General features: G+C 37.9%; 1 protein-coding gene across 5 annotated transcripts; it reads right to left on the reverse strand.

Moving 5' to 3' along the window:
• Positions 1–593: 593 nt before the first annotated feature.
• LOC125825140 (uncharacterized) lies at positions 594–19,449 on the reverse strand. Of its 5 annotated transcripts, none has more exons than XM_049504477.1 (7): positions 19,011–19,449; positions 18,153–18,220; positions 17,312–17,375; positions 16,772–16,893; positions 16,586–16,693; positions 1,461–1,560; positions 594–1,076 (listed from the first exon to the last, which is right to left on the reverse strand). In XM_049504477.1, exons 1-7 carry the CDS (start codon positions 19,092–19,094, stop codon positions 900–902), a joined length of 723 nt encoding a protein of 240 aa, XP_049360434.1. In that variant the 5' UTR covers positions 19,095–19,449; the 3' UTR covers positions 594–899. The 5 variants fall into 5 exon arrangements, with proteins under 5 accessions (XP_049360434.1, XP_049360433.1, XP_049360436.1 ...); XM_049504476.1 differs by having other exon boundaries at positions 17,303–17,375; XM_049504479.1 differs by having other exon boundaries at positions 17,303–17,375; positions 19,001–19,447.
• Positions 19,450–25,001: the final 5,552 nt, after the last annotated feature.

Raw genomic sequence — 25,001 nt, forward strand, 5'->3', positions numbered from 1 at the left:
GTTGACTAAAAATTAACTTTTTAATTTAGTATCCAATTTTCATTGAAAAATTACTTTCTATAAAATAAATTAATTAAGAGCTCTTTTGTCCAAGTGATTAAAAATTACTTATTCTGATAATTTGTATTTGATTAATTTATTTTAAAAATACTTTTGATAAACATATTATGTTTAACTAATATTATTTTAAAAAGTTAAATCACAAATAAGAATAAGTATCTATGCACCTTTACTATAAATTTATTTTATAGAAAGAAAATTAATTTATATAATTATTATAAAAAAATTTAATGATATTTTACTTTTATTTATTGAAAAGTATATTTCAAATTTTCAATACATTATAATACATAAATAAATTAAATAGTGATATATTATTAACATGGAGATTTAGCTATAAAAAAAATTATCAACCAAAAAAATATTTAAAACTATTTCACAAATTAAATCAGTACGAAAAATTCACCACAATATAAGTAGAATTTGTTAGCTGCAAAGGTAAAACTATGAGTTATGCTAATAAATTAATAAGAGATATATAGTAAATATATATAAATGGTATGACATTGTTAACTTGAAAAAAATAATTTTTTGCTCCGCACAAAACTGTTTCTGCTTCTATTTAAAAACAATTTTACACCTCATTTCTCAGAGAACAAAAAAGAAGAGAGTATTTTTTTCTAAGAAAAAAATAAAATGTTTTTGGCCTCCCAACCGCTTGCCTAAACAGACCAAGTAAGGGAAAGTAATGCAGAAGTTATGCATTTCTCTTTCAGCATCTATAGAATTGTTTATCCTCTGAACATGTCCCTTACAAATGAATTATCTTCTAGTACTATACAAAGATAGGGAAAAGGCAAGAGTTCTATTATATCTTCAGTTACAAAAAGGGTTGGCCGCTAAGTCACTCGAATAAGTAATACAACCATGACAAAGACTAATGTCATGACAAAGATCAAAAGCCACTGGAAGCATGTTGTCTTGAAACTTCGCGAATACACATCCATTGCTCTGGAAGTTGCATGCCCTGTGCTTGCCAGGCTATGCTCAACTGCTTTCTCAGTTGAATCAAGTATCTACATCCACATTATATATGACAACAATGAGGACAATATTTACAAAGGGACTAGTAAAACCAGAGACTGAAGTAAAAAGTTTGTAACTAGACAAGATGAATCAGAAATCCAGTGAATCTGAACAAACTGAATACCACAGTTTTTTATTTCTTTTCCGCACTGAATTAGTATAGAATCTTCAAACATGTAGTAATATCAGAGATAGACTAATAAAATATTGTTGTGTCAGAAAAGATAGTTTAGGTTACCAATGGCCTCAATTGCCTCCCAACAGGAAAAAATAGTTTAGATTGGAGACACAAAATTATTCTCAAAGAAAAATTGTTAAGAGTAAGTTCCCAAGTCCCAACAATTTAAGCAAAATGAAACGAAACAAAGACTTACTTTCTCGGTGTTTTTGATGGATTGATTCATCATGAGACTGCTCTCTTTGAGCTGCCGTGCCAAAACAACCATTTCATCAGTCAAATCCTCCTGAAGTTTCCTGCAAAAGATGAGAATGTCTGATAGTTTATCAAGTAGACTCTACCTAACTAATCTCACCCCTCTCTGAGAAAAATAAATATTGCATAAATAAGTGATTAGTTTCTGTGGTTACTTCTCTCCTACAATGAAAAAGACTGGACAAACATATGGTAGTGGCAAAGATGCACTATGGATCATGTAGTAGAACAGTTGGGAACATACATCTAGTTGAGGCACATATACATACATCACTTCAGATGGAGGCCTAGGTCTCCTAAGAGCCCCAAACTCTCATCTTCAATTTTCAAATATATGCTTCCAAACAACTCTCTATCCACATGTGTTAGTTGCAGAGATGATGTACAATTCCCTTACTTCTGCGCAGTGCCTCAGCTCAGTGATAAAAGTAGGCCTCACAAGTGTAGATAAGCAATTTTACTTGGATCATTACCTGATGAAATCAGCTACTGATCAGTCAAGCTCCACCATTGATGGAGCTTCAACTCACATGAGAGAAGATGAGAGAAGAAGAGAGAAGAGAAGAGAAGAAGAGTCTAGAAGAGCAACATGAAAATTATCTCTCATTCAATGTGAATTAAAACTACAAGAATTACAATGTGACTATATATATAATCACTGGCAGAAATTAACTAACTAACAAACTTGATTCTAACTAACTCTACTGTACATAGATTCTAACTAACTCTACTGTACATAACAGACTCTACTGTACATAACTAACTAATTATACTTTATATTCTCATCACCCCCCCTCAAGTTGGAGGTGATGTAATTACAGACAACTTGTGCAATAAGGCAGTATGTTTAACTCCAGTCAGAGCCTTGGTGAAGATGTCTGCCAACTGTGAATCAGTGGGAATATGATGGAGTGTGATTAGGCCTTGTTGAAGCTTGGTCCTAACAAAGTGACAATCGATTTCTATGTGCTTTGTCCTCTCATGAAAAACTGGATTCTTTGCAATGTGGACTGCTGCTTGACTGTCACAATGGACAGAGATAGGTAAGGAGCATTGTACAGTCAACTCATCCAACAATCTTTCAAGCCACACTAGTTCTCCTACAACTTGCCTCACAGCTCTATATTCAGCTTCAGCAGATGACAAAGACACTGTTGCTTGCTTCTTAGACTTCCAGCTGATAGGACTATCACCCAGAAGCACTAGGTATCCACTAACAGACTTCCTGGAATCAGGGCAAGCAGCCCAATCAGAATCACAATAAGCACTGATAGTGAGATCAGGCTTGTTTGAGATAAAAATCCCCAATGTTGGATCCTGTTTCAAATATCTGAGCACATGGTATGCTGCTTTTAAATGTGGTTCCCTAGGTGATTGCATAAATTGGCTCAAGTGTTGTACACTATAAGCTATGTCCATTCTAGTGTTGGTCAAAAAGTTTAGCTTACCAACCAACTTCCTGTATTGAGTAGGATCAGATAAAAGATTGCCATCTGTAGCTGTTAATTTCTCAGTGCAATCAAGTGGTGATGTAGTGGCCTTGTGACTTAACACATCAAAATCTTTCAGGAGATCAGAAGTGAATTTCCTTTGTGAAACTAGCACTCCATCATGTCTGTATAATATTTCCAGTCCCAGAAAGTAGTGTAGTTTGCCCAAATCCTTTATCTTGAACTGATCATTTAAGAAGCTCTTTAAGGAGTTGATTTCAGCCACATCTGTTCCAGTTAGAATTATATCATCCACATATACAGCAACAAACACCAAGGAGCAGTCCTTCCTTTTGTAGAACAGTGAGTAATCACTGTCTGAGTGCTGATACCCTCTTGAACATAGACAGTTTGCCAACTTCTCATACCATTGCCTGCTGGCCTGTTTTAGTCCATACAAAGACTTCTTCAATTTGCACACCATGTTATCACAACCTACTACAAGACCTTGTGGAGGTGCCATGTACACTTCCTCATGTAAATCACCATGTAAGAATGCATTATTGACATCTAGCTGATACAAGCTCCAATCTTTCTTAACAGCTAAAGAGATTAATGTTCTAACAGTAGTCATTTTAACTACAGGTGAGAAGGTTTCAGTGTAATCCACCCCAGCTTGTTGTGTATAACCTTTGACCACCAGCCTAGCCTTGAACCTCTCCACACTCCCATCAGCTTTGTGCTTGATTTTGTACACCCACTTGCACCCAATAGCTTTCTTCCCATCAGGTAACATGACCATCTCCCAAGTGTCATTAGCATACAAAGCTTCAAACTCCTGTGTCATGGCCTGCTGCCAGGCAGGGTGCAATATTGCTTCCTCAAATGAAATAGGCTCACATTCATGTGAAATGGTTGTTACTAACTGCTGACTATCAGAACAAAGACTGGTGAAACATACATGTTTATGGGGAGATATAAAGGAAGTGAGGGAGTGCAGCTTGGGTATGGTGTAGGTGTATTCTTTTAGGTAATTAGGAGTGTGTATGGTTCTGGTTGTTCTTCTAGGTGCTGATATTGTAGGTACTGGTAAAGTATCATGATGCATGGTGGCATTTGGGTCAGGTAAGGTAGGTTGAGTTGTAGATTCATGTAGGACAGCAGGTGGTACTTCATTCATGTTGGTATTACTGGTTACTTGATTATTAGTGACTTCATGTGGTGTGAAATTTTCCAGTTGATCATCATTAGCAAAAATGTTCATATTACCAGACATACAAGGCATGCTAGTGGTATGAGTAAGCATTTGCAGAATGGAATTGAAACTAGAACCATCAGGGGCAATAACAAAAGGAAAAATATTTTCTTGAAAAATAACATCTCTTGATATATGAACTTTCTTGGTAGCTAAATTCAAAACTTTGTAACCTTTTGTATTGAAAGGGTAACCAACAAAAACATGAGGTGTGGTTCTAGGTTCAAATTTATCTTTGTGAGTTTTCAAGGTAGTGGGGAAACAAAGACAACCAAAACTCTTAAGGTGGGAATATGTAGGTGATTTATGGTACAACATTTCATATGGAGACTTATTCTGTAAAAGTTGAGTAGGCAGTCTATTAATCAGGTATGTGGCAGTCAATACACATTCCCCCCAGTACCTCATAGGCAACTTTGACTGAAACAAAAGTGCCCTTGCTGTTTCAAGTAGGTACTTATGTTTCCTTTCTACCACCCCATTTTGTTGAGGTGTATAAGGACAAGTTCTTTGGTGTATGATACCTTTGTTTTGGAAGAAATTTGTGGCTTCAGTTGAAGTAAACTCTAACCCATTGTCAGATCTTATGGCTTTTAACTTGGTTTGGAATTGGTTTTCTATGAGAGATATGAAGGCTTTGATAGTTTGGAGAGCATTACTCTTACATCTCAGCAATTGTGTCCAAGTGGACCTACTGTGGTCATCTACCATAGTGAGGAAATAATGATATCCATCATGAGTGGGAACATGATATGGTCCCCATAGGTCAACATGTAACAACTCAAACACTTTAGTGGTGGTGGTGATACTTTCTGGAAAAGGCATCCTAGTTTGCCTAGCCATAGGGCATATATTGCAAGTAAAAGGCTGTTTAGGAGAAAAATGAACAGGTATAGTTGAGATTTTTTTCATTTTTACAAAAGGTACATGTCCTAATCTAGCATGCCACAAAAGTTCATCATCATGAGTGTGATTAGAGACATTTGCAAATGAAGGACAAGCATGAGTAAAACAAGAGGAAGGAAAAACAGTACAATCTGCCTTATTCATAGGAGAGTATTTTACAGAAGAACCAGTGGACACATTAGAATCTGAAACCCTGCTAGTATTGCCTAAAGAAGAGACAAGAGGACAATTAACATGAGGTGCTTTACTCTCAGCAGATGGACAACAATTATGGCATTTGTGACACAAGAAGTACAGGCCATTCTTGGCTTTACCAAGTTCCAGAGGGCTCTTCAGAGAAGGGCCCTGCAGCAAACAAGAAGATTTGTCAAAACTGACTACACCATTGAATTGTAGTGCTAAACAATGAACAGAAATGAGATTAAACTTGAAGCTAGGTACAAATAACACTTTGCTTAGAGTCAAAGCTGGATTTAAACAAGCATCACCAATTTCAGTCACTTTAACCTTGTAACCATTAGGGAGTGAAATTAGAAAGGGATATGGAAGTGAAATGATGTTTGTGAGGGTGGTCTTATCATAGGTCATATGGTGTGATGCTCCTGAATCTATGATCCAAGAGCCAGCAGTTAGTTTAACACATTTACAAGAAAGATCACCTATATCAGTAATAGAGGAATAACATGCAAGTATACCTGCCAAGTTCACAGCTCCATTCAGCATGTTGTCTGAATTTGAGGCTCCATTTCCAACTTGTAAAGTTCCCAGGAGATTGAGTAGTTGTTCATATTGATCTTTGGACAAGTTCAATGGCATTTGTCTCCTTACTTCAGGTTCTTCTTCAGATTGAACCCCATTCATATCAGGGGCACACACATTTGCTGCAGCTTTTCCCTTTTTGAACCTTGGATTTGGATTGGATGGGTATCCATGAAGCTTGTAACATCTATCCTTTGTGTGTCCTGATTTCTTACAGTAGTCACAAAACAAAGAAGACTTGCCAGTGCTAGAATTGCCTCTAAACCCAGCATTACCAGAACTGGTTCCACCTCCTCCAGATGAACTGTAGTTTGTCCGGAATCCCCTGTATCCTGCACTGCTGTTGGTCTGTCCATAAGCATTGAGAGAGGTAGAATCCAAGGCTGTATGATTATGAGGCTTCACCTCCCTTTGCTTCTCTTCTTGGGACAAGATGGCAAAAGCCTGGGCCATACTTGGTAGAGTATTCATCATGAGAATGTTGCCTCGGACTGCAGTATACATCTCATTTAAACCCATTAGAAAGTGTATAAGCCTGCGATCTTGTTCAGCCTTAACCAATTTTGTTTTACCACCACAAGTGCACACACAATTGCACTGAGAGCTGATATCAATAGTGCTCATTTCTTCCCAGAGTTTCTTCATTTTAGTGTAGTAACCAGTGATATCCAGAGTGCCTTGGACAAGGTCATTGATCTCCTTTTGAAGCTGGTACAACTTACAACCATTGGTTTGATCGTACCTTTCTTCTAGTTCTCCCCAAAGCTCCTGAGCATTATTGACATACTGCAGACTATCACGCAAATCTGGTGACAAGGAGTTCAGGATCCAAGATGTGACCATATCATCACACCTTTCCCATTGCTGAAAGCTAGGATCAGTAGGATCAGGTCTCACAACCTTCCCATTAATGAATCCTGTCTTGCTCTTAACAGATAAAGCCCTGAGAACTGCTCTTCTCCAGGATCTGTAACCAGTTCCATCGAAAACTGTAGGTAATAGGGATGAACTCGCATTCTCAGATGGATGCAAGTAGAAAGGACTAGGGATTTCTACCCTAACAGTGGATGCAGAAGCATTTGGAATGGAATCATTTGAAGAATCGACCATTGTGAATTGAAAATTGGGAAGAAGATCAAGTCGAGAACAACCAGATCAAACAGAGTTCACAAACAAAATTGACAGATCGAAGATCCAGTCGATATCAACCAGATCAAACAAAAAATTCACATAAGAGGAAACGAAGCTCACAGATTGAATTGGAAACGAAAAAAAACAGGAGCAATTCCCTGTGCTTTGATACCATGATGAAATCAGCTACTGATCAGTCAAGCTCCACCATTGATGGAGCTTCAACTCACATGAGAGAAGATGAGAGAAGAAGAGAGAAGAGAAGAGAAGAAGAGTCTAGAAGAGCAACATGAAAATTATCTCTCATTCAATGTGAATTAAAACTACAAGAATTACAATGTGACTATATATATAATCACTGGCAGAAATTAACTAACTAACAAACTTGATTCTAACTAACTCTACTGTACATAGATTCTAACTAACTCTACTGTACATAACCGACTCTACTGTACATAACTAACTAATTATACTTTATATTCTCATCAAAGTAAATGTTTCAAAACAACCCTTTTACAAAATAGAGCCCTACTAGCGTCCTTGTAAAAAATGAAGGTTGCTTACACAATTCATTAGTTCATCTGCACTATTACAAGTCTAAATGTTTCATCTTATGCCAAAAAAACGAAGACAGCAAACAATTAGACTTCAGGGTTATGAACTCGAAGCATCTCTTATTTCTCTCCCTCCACAAATTCCATACAATATTGTAAGGGATGGTGTTTCGGATCTTCTTGGTGGCTTTTCCTATCTTTCTTACATACCAGCTGAGATATGTAAACTTAAACCTGTTTAGCATCCAAAAGAAGTTCAAAGACATATCCCACCTTTCCAAAGCAACTGCACAATGTAAGTACAAATGGTTGGTATCTTTCATTTCTTGACCACCAAAATGACACCTTTTGCATAATGTAGATCCTCTCCTTCTCAAGTTTTCTTCTGTAAGGCGTGACTCGTGAAGAACACCCAGCCAAAAGAATAAACTCAAAAGGGTACTTCACATTTTGTTCATTATTAGAGACTACTTAGGGGCCACCTAAAGGGGGTTGGATTGGGCAGGGTTGGGTATATACCTGTACCCGCATGGGTTGTGGAGGTCCACTGGGTGTTAGAATAGAAATAAGTATTTCCTACTTAGAATAGAAATAAGAATAGGAATAGGAATAGGAATAAGAATAGGAATCCTAGTTGGAAAAGGATTCCAATGTAGTGTCTATAAATAGGGTCTCAATGTAACTATTTAGATACACAATTCAATAATATTTTTCGTATATATTTCTCACATGGTATCAGAGCATTGGTGAGAACAAACAAGTCACCGTATGTCTATGTCAATTTCCGGTGACTGTTGGGTCTGATTTTGTTATACTTTTTTCTTTCTGTGGGTGTTGTGCGAAAACCAACACCACCACGAGGCTCGGAAAGCCCCCGCGACCAAACCCCAGCCAAAACCACCGGAAAACACCACCCCACGCGCTCTCACGCGCCTATCGGAGGTGGCAGTTTCCGGCGAGATCTGTCTCACGCGCCGGCGCGTGAGGGCTTTTCTGATCATATTTTTTTGAGATTTTTTTGACAGTTGGGGTCGTCCAGCCAATCCGACCAGGCCCATACTGTTTTTGACCAGATCCGATCACCGGAATTAGAGTTCCAGCTATTTCCAGGCAGTTTCCGGCGACTTTTCTTCGAGATTTGAATTTTCCGAGACAAATTTAGCATAATGTCTTTTGGGTGTGATGTTTTTGGTTCCAAAAATATGGGGATTGGAAGTTCTAGCCCTATAATCACTTCAGAACTTTTATTGGGAAGTTCAAACTATTTATCTTGGGCTTCCTCGGTTGAGTTGTGGTGCAAGGGTCAAGGTGTCCAAGATCACTTAACGAACAAGGCTTATGAGGTAGATGTAAAGGCAAAGACTAGTGAGGAAGATGCAAAAGCCAAAGCACAATGGGAGAAAGTAGATGCTCAATTATGTAGTCTCCTATGGCGTTCTATTGATTTCAAGTTGATGCCCTTGTTTCGCCCATTCCAGACGTGTTATACAGTTTGGGAAAAGGCTCGTGCTTTATACACTAATGACATATCTCGATTCTATGATGTGATATCTCGATTGACCAACTTAAAGAAACAAGAATCCGATATGTCTACTTACTTAGGACAGGTACAGGCAGTCATGGAGGAATTTGACACATTAATGCCAGTTACTACGAATGTGGAAAAACAACAAGAACACAGACAAACATTGTTTCTAGTTCTTACTCTTGCTGGACTTCCTCCTGATCATGATTCTGTACGTGATCAGATTTTAGCTAGCCCTACAGTTCCTACAATCGATGAATTATTCTCTCGTCTCCTTCGTCTTGCGGCACCTCCCAGTCACAAGGTAGTTTCATCACCCACTGTTGACTCATCTATTCTTGCATCTCAAACCTTTGAAAAGCGTACATATCAATCTATGGAGAATCGGCGAGGAGGAGGGCGTTTTGGGAAACCTCGATCCAAGTGTAGTCATTGTCATAAGCCTGGACACACTCGTGATATATGTTATATTTTGCATGGTCCACCACCCAGTTATGATCCTATTGTTCTAAAGGAATATAATGAGTTCCTTCGAAATCGCGCAAGTAAACAGACATCTCCACCAGTAGCATATGGTGCTCAACCTAATCAACCATCCAATAATGCTCATATTGCTCAGACAGAATATGATGAGTTCCTTCAGTATCGTGCAAATAAGCAAACGTCTCCACAAGTAGTTTCGGTTGCACAACCTGATGTCTCTGTTGCGGGTAATTCTTTTGCTTGTGTGTCGCAATCTAGTACTCTTGGAACATGGGTCATGGACTCTGGGGCTTCTGATCATATCTCTGGTAATAAATCACTTTTATCCGATATTGTTTATTCACAATCTCTTCCAGCTATTACTTTAGCCAATGGGATCCAAACCAAACCAAAAGGGGTTGGAAAAGCCAAACCCCTATCTTCTGTCACCCTAGACTCTGTTCTTTATGTCCCTGGTTCTCCTTTTAATCTAGCATCTGTTAGTCGTTTGACGAAAGCCCTACATTGTAGCATAACTTTTTTCGATGATTTTTTTCTCATGCAGGACCGCAGTACGGGACAGATGATTGGAACAGGACATGAATCACAAGGCCTTTACTATCTTACCTCTTCAAATTCCTTAGCAGCATGCTCCGTTACAGATTCCCCAGATTTAATTCACAAACGTTTGGGACATCCGAGTCTATCCAAACTGCAAAAAATGGTGCCTAGTTTGTCTAGTTTATCCACATTAGATTGTGAGTCGTGTCAACTTGGGAAACACACTCGTGCTACGTTTTCTCGTAGTACTGAGGGTCGTTCAGAGTCTATTTTTTCATTAGTTCATTCTGATATTTGGGGTCCTAGTAGAGTCAGTTCCACCTTAGGATTTCGTTATTTTGTTAGTTTCATTGATGATTATTCAAAATGTACTTGGGTTTTCTTAATGAAAGATCGTTCTGAGTTATTTTCTATTTTCAAAAGTTTCTTTGCTGAAATACAAAATCAGTTTGGTGTTTCTATTCGTACTTTTCGTAGTGATAATGCCTTAGAATACTTATCCTCCCAATTTCGGGAGTTTATGACTCACCAAGGCATTATTCACCAGACTACTTGTCCATACACCCCTCAACAAAATGGTGTAGCTGAAAGAAAAAATCGGCATCTTATTGAGACCGCTCGTACTCTTCTCCTTGAATCCAATGTTCCATTGCGTTTTTGGGGAGATGCAGTTCTTACGTCTTGTTATTTGATAAATAGAATGCCCTCTTCTTCTATTCAGAATCAGGTTCCCCATTCCATACTGTTTCCTCAGTCACATCTCTATCCTATCCCTCCTCGTGTCTTTGGGAGCACATGCTTCGTTCATAACTTAGCCCCAGGAAAAGATAAATTAGCTCCTCGTGCCCTCAAATGTGTCTTTCTTGGTTACTCTCGAGTCCAAAAAGGGTATCGTTGTTATTCACATGATCTTCATCGATACCTTATGTCTGCTGATGTTACATTTTTTGAGTCTCAGCCTTACTATACATCTTCTGATCATCCTGATGTCTCTATGGTCTTACCCATACCTCAGGTTTTACCTGTGCCAACCTTTGTGGAATCTACGGTTACTTCTACATCTCCAGTTGTAGTGCCACCACTACTAACTTATCATCGCCGTCCACGTCCAACCCTAGTCCCAGATGATTCATGTCATGCGCCAGACCCTGCTCCTACTGCGGACTTGCCTCCTCCTAGCCAACCGTTTGCACTTCAAAAAGGTATACGATCCACTCGAAATACTAACCCACATTATACCTTCTTAAGTTATCATCGTCTATCATCACCCCATTATGCATTTGTGTCGTCTTTGTCCTCTATTTCCATTCCTAAGACTACAGGTGAAGCACTTTCTCATTCTGGATGGAGGCAGGCTATGGTTGATGAGATGTCTGCTTTACATAAGAGTGGTACTTGGGAGCTTGTCTCCCTTCCTGCAGGTAAATCTACTGTTGGTTGTCGTTGGGTTTATGCAGTCAAAATTGGTCCAGACGGTCAGGTTGATCGACTTAAGGCTCGCCTTGTTGCCAAAGGGTATACTCAGATATTTGGGCTAGATTATAGTGACACTTTCGCTCCTGTGGCTAAAATTGCATCTGTTCGTCTTTTTCTATCTATGGCTGCCGTTCGTCATTGGCCTCTTCATCAGTTGGACATTAAGAATGCTTTTCTGCATGGTGATCTTGAGGAAGAAGTCTATATGGAGCAACCACCTGGTTTTGTTGCTCAGGGGGAGTCTAGTAGCCTTGTATGTCGATTGCGCAGGTCACTCTATGGTCTAAAACAGTCTCCTCGAGCTTGGTTCGGGAAGTTCAGCACAGTAATTCAGGAGTTTGGCATGACTCGTAGTGGAGCTGATCACTCTGTGTTTTATCGGCATTCTGCACCAAGTCGATGTATCTATTTGGTTGTTTACGTTGATGATATTGTTATCACCGGTAATGATCAAGATGGTATCACCGATTTGAAGCAACATCTCTTTAAGCACTTCCAAACTAAAGACCTTGGCAGATTGAAGTATTTTCTAGGTATTGAGGTTGCTCAGTCTAGATCAGGTATTGTTATTTCTCAGCGCAAGTATGCCTTAGACATTCTTGAGGAGACAGGAATGATGGGATGTAGACCTGTTGACACTCCTATGGATCCGAATGTTAAACTTCTTCCAGGACAGGGGGAGCCACTTAGTAATCCTGAAAGGTATAGACGACTTGTTGGAAAGTTGAATTATCTCACAGTGACTAGACCTGACATCTCTTTTCCTGTGAGTGTTGTAAGTCAGTTTATGACTTCCCCTTGTGATAGTCATTGGGAAGCAGTTGTTCGTATTCTGCGATATATAAAGTCAGCTCCCGGTAAAGGACTACTCTTTGAGGATCAAGGCCATGAGCATATCATTGGATATACAGACGCTGATTGGGCAGGATCACCCTCTGACAGACATTCGACATCCGGATATTGTGTTTTAGTAGGAGGTAATTTGGTGTTGTGGAAGAGCAAGAAACAGAATGTGGTTGCTCGATCTAGTGCAGAATCAGAATATCGAGCAATGGCGACAGCAACTTGTGAGCTAGTTTGGATCAAACAGTTGCTGGGAGAACTAAAATTTGGCAAAGTTGATAAGATGGAACTTGTGTGTGATAATCAAGCGGCTCTTCATATCGCATCAAATCCAGTGTTTCATGAAAGGACTAAGCACATTGAGATTGACTGTCACTTTGTCAGAGAAAAGATACTCTCGGGAGATATTGTTACGAAATTTGTGAAGTCAAATGATCAGCTTGCAGATATCTTCACCAAGTCCCTCACATGTCCTCGTATTAATTACATCTGTAACAAGCTAGGTACATATGATTTGTATGCACCAGCTTGAGGGGGAGTGTTAGAATAGAAATAAGTATTTCCTACTTAGAATAGAAATAAGAATAGGAATAGGAATAGGAATAAGAATAGGAATCCTAGTTGGAAAAGGATTCCAATGTAGTGTCTATAAATAGGGTCTCAATGTAACTATTTAGATACACAATTCAATAATATTTTTCGTATATATTTCTCACAGGACCGTACCAGCAAAACGCCAAATCAGCTCCAGTAATGAAGAACCGGACCAGCACGGTTTGATGGCAACTTTTTTTTATAAAAAAAAATCCGTTTCAATTTGACCGTTGGGCCCCCCAAACAGCTATGTTTGCAGTTTTTGCAATTTAAGCCTATTTTTTGTTTTTTGTTTTAAAAAATAACCCCTCCCCTTAATTTGCCCTTTACAAAATCTATAAACCACCCCCACCCCATCCCTCACCCCCCTTTCATATTTTCCCACAACTCTCTCTCTCTAATCTTTCAACTTTCATCTCATTTCTCTTATATATCTCTTGAAGTGCTAGCAAGATTTAATAGTTTTCTTAATTATGAGTTTATTTTTAATTTGGTTTATTTGGTAATTCAATAGTAAAGAGCAAGTTGCACTTGTGCTACCGTCCGAGTCAAGTATTCAACTTATTGCAGCCCCTTAACACCCTTATCTAAGAGTCTCTTGACTTCCTCATGTAGTGTACCCAGTTTTCACTGTGATATACTCTACCTTTCCAGCATCCCTAACAAGATTGATTTTACTTCCCCAATCCAAGCAATGCAGTTTGAGTTTAAGGTCCCATCCTCCTTTCTTCCGACATGGTAACAATAGTGAAAACCTGAAGAAATTGTTTCCTTTAAGGGCATCTCCGACCCATAACACCAAACTTTACACCAAAACAAGATTTGGTGTAAAATTTCGTGTTGGGCTGGAGATGGACTATAAGAGTATGCCCCAGTCTAGGATTTTATCTTACCATCTCTAAATTATTAAAACAGACCTTAATTTTGAGTTCTACAGATGAAGCCTTATCTATAGGAGGAAACAACAGCCTTTGTGCACCAATGTTCATCTGCATACCATAATTTGCATTAACAACCTTCCCCACAAAGTTTCATCTTCTTGGTTCTATCTCCATAACCATTTACATAGCAAACATCTACACAGAACTCACACATTCACACACACACCCCTCTTCCTTTTTTTCAGTACTAAGACAACTTTTGTGTTGTGGTTGCCTTCCCACAAAATGTTCTTTCTTCTTTTGTCCAAATATTTCAAAAAATTATCAGGCACAAGAAACAAAGACATAAAGTAGGGAGGAATGATGTCTAATCAACTGTTTATGAATTAATCAAATGATGTCTAATCAACTGTTTATGAGTTAATCTTCCCCATATTGACAAATTATTTTTCTTTCGAGTTGCTAACCTTTTTCAAACTTTTCCTATACTTGCAAAACTTCAATAGAATTATGCTCATCTCCTAAAGGGAGCCCTGAATGCATTGAATTCTCCTGCTTTTGCACCCAGATATATTTACAAGTATTAGCTTATGGCCTTATCATCCATACATCAGACGTTGCTTAGGTTTATATTCAAACCTGAAACAACTTTAAAAGCCAGGCGGCCACCTTAAGAAACATCATATGTTTTTCCTTGTTTCACACACTAACAGTGCACCATTGGCATAGAAACTATGTGTGTTATTATGTTATTGTCTTTTTATTTTCCGAAAAGACAAATGTTAAGTTATTGTCCTCTGGACCTACCTTAAATCCACTTAAACATCATTTCTCCAATGCCTAGTCCAACATTCTATCAAGACATTTCAGTAACAGGAATAGGAAGAAGATCTGCCTGGGAGTCGAGACAAGAAAAATCAGCATAACTCCTATTTATTAATGTAGAAAACTTAACTGGGAAATGCAATAATTTACCAACTCCTCTATTTCTATCAAAATCCATCTCTTTAAAGAGAAACCGACCACTTCAAATGGTCATACGCTTTCTCTACATCTAATTTACAATGGATACCTGTTTTTCATTGTCTCCTTCTTCAGTCCAACTTCTCATTAGCAACTAAGGGTGTGTTTGGTATGAAGGAAAACATTTTCCGGAAAATGTTTTCCAATTTTCTCATGTTTGGTTGGGCTAAATGTTTTGGAAAATGTTTTCCAAATCAACTCATTTTCCTCAAATTTAAGGAAAATGACTTCCCTTCTAAACTTAAGGAAAACATTTTCCAAAACTCTCTTCCAACTTTAAATTACAATTATTTTTTATTGAAAAATCAATTTATTCCTCAAACCACCCCCCAACCAACCCCTCCCCAAAAAAATAAAAAATTTAAAATTTGTTTTTAAATTCAATTTTTTTACCCCGACCTCATCCCTACCCCCACCCCCTCCCAAAAAAATATTAAAAAATATTTTAAAAAAATATTTTCAATTTCAAAATTTCATTTTTCCACCCCTACCCTCGACTCCACCCACCCACCCACCCCCTACCAGCCGCCCCACCGCCAAAAAAAATAAAAAATTTCAAGTTTGTTTTTAAAAAATATTTTCAATTTCAAAATTTCATATTTTCACCCCTACCCTCGATCCCCACCCACCCACCCCCTACCAGCCCCCCCTCCACCCCCACCCCCCAAAAAAATAAAAAAATTCAAGTTTATTTTTAAAAAATATTTTTAATTTCAAAATTTCATTTTTTCACCCCTACCCTCGATCCCCACCCACCCACCCCCTACCAGCCCCCCACCCCCAACCCAAAAAAAAATAAAAAATTTCAAGTTTGTTTTTAAAAAATATTTTCAATTTCAAAATTTCATCTTTTCACTCCTACCCTCGACCCCCACCCACCCACCCCCTACCAGCCCCCCCCCCCACCCCCACCCCCCAAAAAATTTTAAATTTCAAGTTTGTTTTTAAAAAATATTTTCAATTTCAAAATTTCATTTTTTCACCCCTACACTCGACCCCCCCCCCCTTCACCCACCCCCTACCACCCCCCCACCCCCCAAAAAAAAATTTAAGTTTGTTTTTAAAAACTATTTTCAATTTCAAAAATTATTTTCTACTCTAATAAAAATAAAAGATATTTCTCAAAAATATTTTTCATTCATAAATCAAACACTAAATATCTTTTCCGGAAAATATTTTCTACTCACCAACCAAACATGAGAAAATAAGTCAAAAATCAACTTGTTTTCCTGGAAAACATTTTCTAGGAAAACATTTTCCATGGAAAACATTTTCCTTCATACCAAACACACCCTAAGTTGCTCCTATTATCTGCCTCCGTTCACAAAAGCATATTGAAAATCGAACTACTTCTGTAAATATTAACTTCAACCTTTCAACTACCTTTGTAAGGATGTTATCCATAAAGATACACCCATAAAACTTTTTGAGTTTTTTTCGTTCTTTTAGGTGTGTGTGAGGGGGGGGGGCCACTGTTCTGCTTATTATTATTTAACTAGCTTAACTACACCATAAGAGCACACATCTACTATCACTTCTAGTCACACATGGCAAGCTGTACCTTTTCAGGAACAGATACACATTGGGGAAGCCCTTGGTGGAACAGAAGTCAACAAGCAAAGCTGTCTATAAATATTAATACAGAAAAGAAGTACAGATAGAGCACCTGTGCTTCTCAATATGTGTCCGTGCAGCATCATCCAGTTTAACTGCAGCTGATGATTGATCAGAATCAATGGTATCTCGGGATTTCTCCTCATTGTTTGAATGGACCCTGTTTCACTCAAAGAACAACGGTCAAGAGAGATAAATATAAAATGACACATTGCAATGGCTATAAATGAAAAAAGACCCATGCAAGTACCCAAATCTTCTTCTCAATCCTTCAGAAGCAGAATTCACACTTCCTTCTGCTTTAGGAGTTCCACTGCTGGAAATCTCACCCTCAGGTTCCTTGGGTGTATGCACATCAGACTGGATGTGGTTGAAGATAATTTTGTTGTTAATCATACAATAGAAGCAAGCAATATTTTCAAAAAACTACTAGCATGTGTCTATAATAAGTTGATCTAATATAAGTTGAAAGGTGACTCCAGAAGAGAAGATTGAACCACGTTCAAAAACATCGAAAGGACAGAAGTATGACAACAAAAGTAACAGTAAGACCAGAGGAATAATGAAGTCTGAAATGCTGAGCATTATGGACTAAAAGCAAACAATGAGGCACTAAACTTTAAGGGCAGTCTACTGATAAAAACAAAAGCCAGCTCTTTCATATTCCATAAAAATCAATAAATATACTGCAATATGATAGGTTTTCGTATAAGAAAGCAAGGTGAATCTGAATGGTAAATCACAGGAAATGAAACTAGCACGTGCATACCGTGGGCACAGCTAACTTGGCAGCAACAGCCTCAATGTTCTCAGCATATTCATTCACCTTGGCTTTTGAAATCCTATTTTGGGAGACAACATGAAAATGGAGCACACATCAGGAAGAAAGCATCTAGTGCATTTAAAAAAAATAGAGATCCAATAAGAACATACACCCTCAAGCAAAATGTTTCAAGCATTAAATCAATCTAAATTAGTTTTTTTTAATACAGGAAAAACTCACATGACTGGTTTATAAAAGTTTAAAATGTTCTCATGCAGTAAAGAAAAAAATTGGAGTTGTTATAAGTATATTGCTGAAGTTCTAATCTAAACACATGAAGATAATAATTCCTTTTATGCCATCCCTGTCCATTGTACGGATAACAAATGCAACAAAAATGTAGAAAATAACTACTTCCACACATCACCAAACGGTCTGCACAGAGATTACTAATACTAGCATCATGACTTCCTCCATAGAAGGAGACAAGATAGACTAGTCATACTGTCAGGATGCGATGTTTTTTCATTATAGGCAGGATATTAGTCCACTGTATAAAAATATAACTAAAATATGTCCAGTGAGGAGGAGGGTAAGCGGAGTTGAGATCAAAGGAGGATGATTTTCCATCTAATCGACCATGATAAGAGGTTTCCAATTTATTGCTTATGTAATAGGTAAAGTGAAATGTCTAGGAAGCATACGTTTAAATTTAAATGATAATTCCAACCAAACGAACAGAAGGCAGGGACTTTATAAAGAACAGTCACATATGGAAACCAACAGTCTGGAAATTTTGTAGCAGCATGTTATTTTCTTCAAATTAACTAATTGAAAAAGAACAAAGTATACAGACCTTGGTAATCCATCAGGATTCCTCTCTTCAGCCAACTGCTCCAGTAGTTCCCTCAAAGTGGCAACATACTGTGAAAGATGTACCAAAAGGAAAAAGTAAATGCATATGCCCATTGAAAGAAAAATATCAGATGAAAAAAACTGTACAGTTCCCTACATAAGCAATTGCAATGCCATGATTTCTGAAAAGCTTTTCATAGAAACAACCTATACCGCAATTTGTGGCTGTGTGCACAGAAAATTATCAACTTTCACAAATAACAACTACGTCAGAGAACATACAGAAAGGGCAAAGATCAGCTTCCTGAAATAAATAGAGGCTCCACCAGAGACATCAAAAAAACAGTTGATGCATGATTGTTCAGAAGATTAGGGAAGACAAGGAGGTATTACTATGACTCTTTATCTCTCATCCTACATAACTAAAAATATTCAGTAGGTGGACGAGCCATCCTGAGCCCTGTTCATCCTAGATATGGTGATATTGCAGTACTACTAATCTTAATCACCATGTCGAGATCAGAAAAATACTATTGCTCCAAGAAATATATTGACAGGTAAATGTGTTGAAGGCATGCAAGTGGGGTACAACACTGTACACAAAAGTATTGCAAAGCCAAAAGATGTATCCTTGAGAACGCAAGCCTTTAAGGATTAAATCATCTAAACAAGAATATAATATCTTAATTAATATGTATCCAAAAAACCAGCACAATCGAAGTAATGAGCTGATAAATTCACCATGTTTACGACAAGTCTCACATAATGCAAACCCAAGCAGGGAAGAATGAAAAGAAAAATAAGCAAACGCAACCATCAATTCTCTATAAAGAGTTGAACTTGAATGACCTGTGCATACATGTATAAGCTTTGCTTGATTTTGCTGTTGTGGTGCAGTTACAAGTAACCTCTTCAAATTCACTTCAGTTTTGCTCATCCCCATGACACCCTCTAGGGTACTTTCTTTAATAGCTGATCGAGAAAATCAAGCCTTTCTGAACCCGTTTGTAATCTAGCAGAACTGTACAAAAGTATGCAAATTTTCTACTCTTCACATCAGATTATGTTTCTTCTTTATTTTAGAATAATCATCTAGCTCTATCATGCAATTCTAGCATCTTCACACTATAAAATTACGAAATAATGAAGTGTACATAGTCTTAGTTTAAACGTTCATTTTTCCTACTTCAATTGCTTAATAATCACATATCCAAAATATTTGTAATTCAAAACAAACTAATAATTGAAGAAGATTAATGGAGTGATCAACTTCTCTACATAATGAATGCACCATAATCCAATCAAACAAAAAGGCCAACTTGAACTCATACTAAAACCAACTCACAAACTAGTCAATGTATAGGATCCAATCACACAGAGAAACAGAAACCTAAAGAAAAGGTTTATTTTTATAGAACCAGTAGGAATCTGGGTATCCAGTTAATTTGATGCAGATTTCATATCAACTTTCTCTTTTTCGTTAAGAGGGTTTTGGATTTCCTAAAGGATTTTGTCCTTGTTCACTGCCAAATCCAAGTTTTTCAAGGAGAAAGAAATAGAAAAGAGAATGAGAACTTACAACTTTGTTTCTGAATCTGTATTAAACAACCACTTTTCTGAAGCTTTGGTATGCTAAAGGTTCCTCGTGAAGTTGAAACATGTAAATGGATTTGACTACAAGCTAGGGAAACTATGTATGAACCCAAAGTCTTATCGAAGAACAACAACCAATTTTTAAAGATATTGTCTCTTTCTTCTTCTCCTCTTATCCTTCCCTTTTTTTTTTGGGTAGAAAAACTAGTTTGTAGTACATCTGACAATATGACTGACACACAAAAAAACAAAAAGAAAAACCAGTATTTTTACGTACAACCAGTAAAGCGACAATATTTGGTAAGAAAAAACACTAAATCTACATTCAGTTCTTCTTTTTTTTTGAAACTGGTAAATGTGTATTCCTCAGCATTAAGGACATGCTGGACACCATCAAAAAGTGTTAGATAAAAAAAAAAAAAACAACTAAAAAACAAGATACTTACAGAGATCTTAATATATCTACAAACTGATCTATATCCTCTAAACCTACTTCTTTACACCAAAAGTAGAAAGATATTATACAATTCCATTTAACTTTCTGGATGGAATTGGATCTATCTTCATAACACCTCCCATTTCTCTCTCTCCAAACTGTCCACCAGATGCATTGTGGGATGATCCTCCACCACTTCTTTTGACTTTTGCTGCCTCCTCTTTTCATCCAGCAACTAAGCAAATCTGCAGTATGCTCCGGCATAGTCCAGCTTGTCTTTGTTATGTTGAGAAATAGAGACCAAAGTTGTGCTGTAAAGGTGCAGTGCAAAAATAGATGACTGTTTGTTTCATTTGTCTCATTGCATAAGAAGCACCTGGAAACTATGATGGCCCCTTTCTTCTTCAAAACTTCTTGTGTCAGGCATGCTCTTTTAACCACCAGCCAAGTAAAGCATTTTACCTTGGTTGGGGATGGACTATTCCATAAGTTTCTCCATATTTTTGGTTGCCCTCTACACTGTACCCTTTCTCCCATTTTATAAACCCTTTTAACAGAGAATTGCCCATCGATGTTGTGTTTCCATCTTAATGTATCTGGTTCAGCAGTAGTGCCATTGAAATCATCAATCCTATTTAGCAAATCGGCTACTCTATCGATCTCCCAGTCATTTAGCAATCTCCTGAAGAATAAGTTCCATCCCTGTGCACTCCACATATCATAAATGGTGCCATCTGGGTTGTTGCTTAGAATAAACAGGTCTGGAAAAATCTCCATTAATGGGCTTTGCTCCTTCCAAGCATCCTTCCAGAACTTTATTCTTTTCCCATCTCCAACTCTCTTCTGCAAGTTCCCTTCCAGTTTGGGCCATAGAGCTCTAATGGTCTTCCAAACTCCAACCCCATAAGTATCAGTGCTCACATTGGTACACCATGGGTTGAGTTCACCAAACTTGTGTCTAATTACCTCCCTCCATAATGCATGATCCTCCCTATTGTATCTCCAGAGCCATTTCATCAATAAACTATTGTTCTGTGCTCTTAGATTTCTGATGCCCAAGCCACCTTGTTCTCTACTGCGCATTGTTGTCTGCCAATTGACTAGTTTATATCCTTTGCCCTCTTTACAGCCATGCCACAGAAAATCCCTCCTAAGTCTGTCCAACTTTTTCACAACTTTGGGAGGTATGGGAAATAGAGACATTACATACGTAGGAAGTGCATCAAGAACAGAGTTGATAAGGATGAGCCTCCCACCTAGTGATATGTACTGTGCCTTCCACCTAGCCAATCTTTTTTCAGTTTTCTCTAATATTCCATCCCAAATTTCCCCTGCTTTGTGTTCACTACCCAGAGGCATACCAAGGTATGTAGTTGGCATATTTTCAACTTTGCACCCTAAAATGATTGCCAGATCTTGGATATTTGGCACCTTTTTTATCGGGAACAAACTGGTTTTTCCCCAGTTAACTTTCAAGCCAGAAGAAGCTTCAAAAATAGTCAAAATCATTCTGATGTAACCTATTTGTTCAACCTTTGGCTCACAAAATATCACCGTGTCATCTGCATACTGTAGGTGACATACCTCCATTATTTCCCCTCTGCTATTTCCTATCTCAAACCCTTTAATCCATCTATTTTGTAATGCTATCCTCATCATGCTATCAAATCCCTCCATTGCTAGTATAAACAGGAAAGGAGACAGAGGGTCACCTTGTCTAAGACCCCTTTCAGAACCAAAAAAACCTACAGGTTCACCATTCACCAAAACAGAGAACTTGACAGTTTTAATGCAAAAGTCAATCCATTTCAACCATTTCTCACCAAAGCCCATTTGACTGAGAGTATTTAACAAGAATCTCCAGTTGACATGATCATAGGCTTTTTCTATGTCTAGCTTACACATGACACCTGCTTCTGCCCCTTTAATTCTTGAGTCCACACACTCACTAGCAATTAGGGCTGCATCCATGATCTGTCTTCCTTTTATAAATGCCATCTGATGCTTGTTAACTAAATTGTTGACCACCTTCTTGAGTCTTTCAGCCAGTATCTTTGCCACAATCTTATATATTCCACCTATGAGACTTATAGGTCTGAAATCTTTCAACTCTGAAGCTCCAACCTTCTTTGGGATCAAGGCTATGAATGTTGCATTGAGGCTTTTCTCAAACTTCTGATATTCATAAAAATATTGGAAAGTCTTCAGGATGTCCTCCTTTATAAGTTCCCAAAAAGACAAATAAAAGGACATAGGGAATCCATCCGGCCCTGGTGCCTTCTCCATAGCACACAATTTAATGCCTTCTAAGATTTCTTCCTCTTCAAATTGTCTTTGTAGCTTCTCCTGTTCTCCTGCAGATATCCTTGTGGCTTCATGTAACACTAATTCTGGCCTCCACTCTTCTGCCTCCTTATACAGGTTCTTGTAGTAATTTTGAATAGCTTCTTTGATCTCCTCTGCATCTGTCACCTCCATACCATCCACCTTCAAGTTATCTATGGAGTTTACCCTTTTGTGAGCTGTAGCTATCCTATGGAAGTATTTTGTATTTTTGTCTCCCTGTTTCAACCATTGTATTCTTGATCTTTGCCTCCAAGCTATCTCCTCATTTCTTGCAACTTCTTCAAACTCTAAAGCCAAGTTTGATTTTTGCATTGCCTCATCATCTGTGAGAGCTCTTTGTTCCTGTATTGCTTCCAAATCTGACAGCTGGTTTAAAATGTCACCCTTTCTTTGTTTCCAGTTGCCCCTGTTGTTTCTACTCCACTCTTTTAACTTTTCTTTCAGCATCTTCAGTTTCTCAGCTAAAATATAGTCAGGCCTCCCTTTGACAACAAAAGCTCCCCACCACTGTTGTACCTTTTCTTTGAACCCTTCTACCCTCAGCCACCAACTTTCAAATTTGAAGTATTTTTTCTTGAAGTTCAGCTCTCCACAAGACAGCATGATTGGGTTGTGGTCAGATCCTATCTTTGGTAATACTGCCTGTTTGATGAGAGTAAACTGCTCTTCCCACGATGAAGAGAATAAGAATCTATCGATTCTTGAGGCACTTCTATGATTCTCCCCCCTTCTCCAAGTATAAGAACCTCCAAATAAAGGAGGATCCACAAGCTCCATCTCTTCAATGCATTTAGAGAACTCAGACATTGCTCCATTTATTCTGAAACAGTTTGTTCTTTCATTGGGGTATCTGATTACATTAAAATCACCTCCCACCACCCAAGGTCCTGCACACCTTCCCCCCGCTGCATATAGCTCCCCCCATAACACTCTTCTTTCCACTCTTTTGCAATCAGCATACACTGTTGTTACAAACCAAAAAAAATCGGAATTTTCCCCAGACATTTTACAAGTTATGCTTTGGTTTCCATGTTCTACCATTTTCCCTTTCCAAACTCTCCTGTCCCATAAAATAATTATTCCCCCCCGGCTACTGCTTTATGTTTATCTGAAACTCGCAGGATCTAGTGCTCGTCTACTACCAAAGACCAGAACAATTCAGCAGAGCCCAGAAAGCGTGGGTAGAGTTACCCAGTATCACGTATTGGGAGATAGCAGGTAGCCGATGAAAGCGAAAGCTGACAAGTACCACCATTATACTTAAAAAAGATCAGTATGTTCATCAGAGGCAATAGCTTCTATGATCAGATGAAAGGTTTCATTTCTTTTTTTCATCATAGGCAACAACAGAACAGTTCTTGCATAATCTTTTTGGTTATCAAAAAAAGAAATGTTCTTTCATCTATTTACATAACAATGCATTGTGTGCTTGATTCAGTGGAAAGTCATTAGTAGAGTAATTAACATATAATGACCTGCATAAAATAAGCTCTTTTCTCCATGATCTCTATAATTAGTAAGTTATACCACCTTAAGAAATATGTATTCACCTAAACAGGAATATCCACTAAAAGTTTAGTCCTTAAATCACTGTACAAGGATGAAGGATATACGAACCTTAGATTATCATTACAAAAAAAAAATGAATTGGGAATTTGGGATTAGGGCTTTTACATTTTCTTCTCTTGAGTTTGATGTAAAGATACTTACAGAGGATCGCCGGTAGCTTGGGTCTAGCCGGAACCGGACTGCCGAGCGGCTGGGTTGGGTCTCGCCGGAGCTGGACTCGGGGTTTATTGCAGGAAAGGCAAAAAGGAAAGAATGGAGAGAGGGAAAGAAAAATCGGAAATGCTTACTTCAAATTACTCTCTCTTTTTTTTTTCTTCTCAAACTTGAAAATAAGATGAAACAAAATAAAAATACATTTCCACATAATTTTGAGAAGAAAAAAAAGAAACATTTTCATATTTCTTGTTACTTAAAAGGATAATATGATAATATGTAACTTGTTGAAGTTGTTGGATCATAGATGATTAATTTTTTATTATTATTATTATTTTGGAAAAATGCATAAGTACCCCCAACCTATATCCGAAATCCCAGAGACACACCTAACATTTACTAAGGTCCTATTACCCCCGAACTTAATTTATCTATGATATTCTACCCCTTTTCGGCCTACGTGACACTATCCTTGAAAAATTTTGTCAACATGTGCTGGGCCCACAAGATGCCACGTAGGCCAAAAAGGGGTAGAATATTACATATAAAATAAGTTCAGGGGTAATAGGACCTTAGTAAAGGTTAAGTGTATCTCTGGGATTTCGGGCATAGGCTGGGGGGATACTTATGCATTTTCCCTATTATTTTCATTCGATTTTCAATATCCACATTAGAGCTTGACTAATTAAGTTCGCGTTGTGTAGGCGCTAATTTAGGGAAGGGCTTCCTATCAATAAATTTTTTCATACCCAG

The sequence above is a fragment of the Solanum verrucosum genome, unplaced genomic scaffold, assembly GCF_900185275.1.
Source record: "Solanum verrucosum unplaced genomic scaffold, falcon-dt-bn FXZP01000113.1, whole genome shotgun sequence".
Lineage (NCBI taxonomy): Eukaryota > Viridiplantae > Streptophyta > Magnoliopsida > Solanales > Solanaceae > Solanum > Solanum verrucosum.

Bases quoted from the DNA above. Each gene is read 5' to 3' on its own strand.
- LOC125825140 (XM_049504476.1), bottom strand. From the start codon at position 19,094: ATGGGGATGAGCAAAACTGAAGTGAATTTGAAGAGGTTACTTGTAACT. The intron at 18,221-19,010 runs GTATGCACAGGT...CATCTTTCACAG, and splicing joins ATCAAGCAAAGCTTATACAT to TATGTTGCCACTTTGAGGGA. The intron at 16,694-16,771 runs GTCTTTTTTCAT...TGAGTGAAACAG, and splicing joins AGATTTGGGTACTTGCATGG to GGTCCATTCAAACAATGAGG.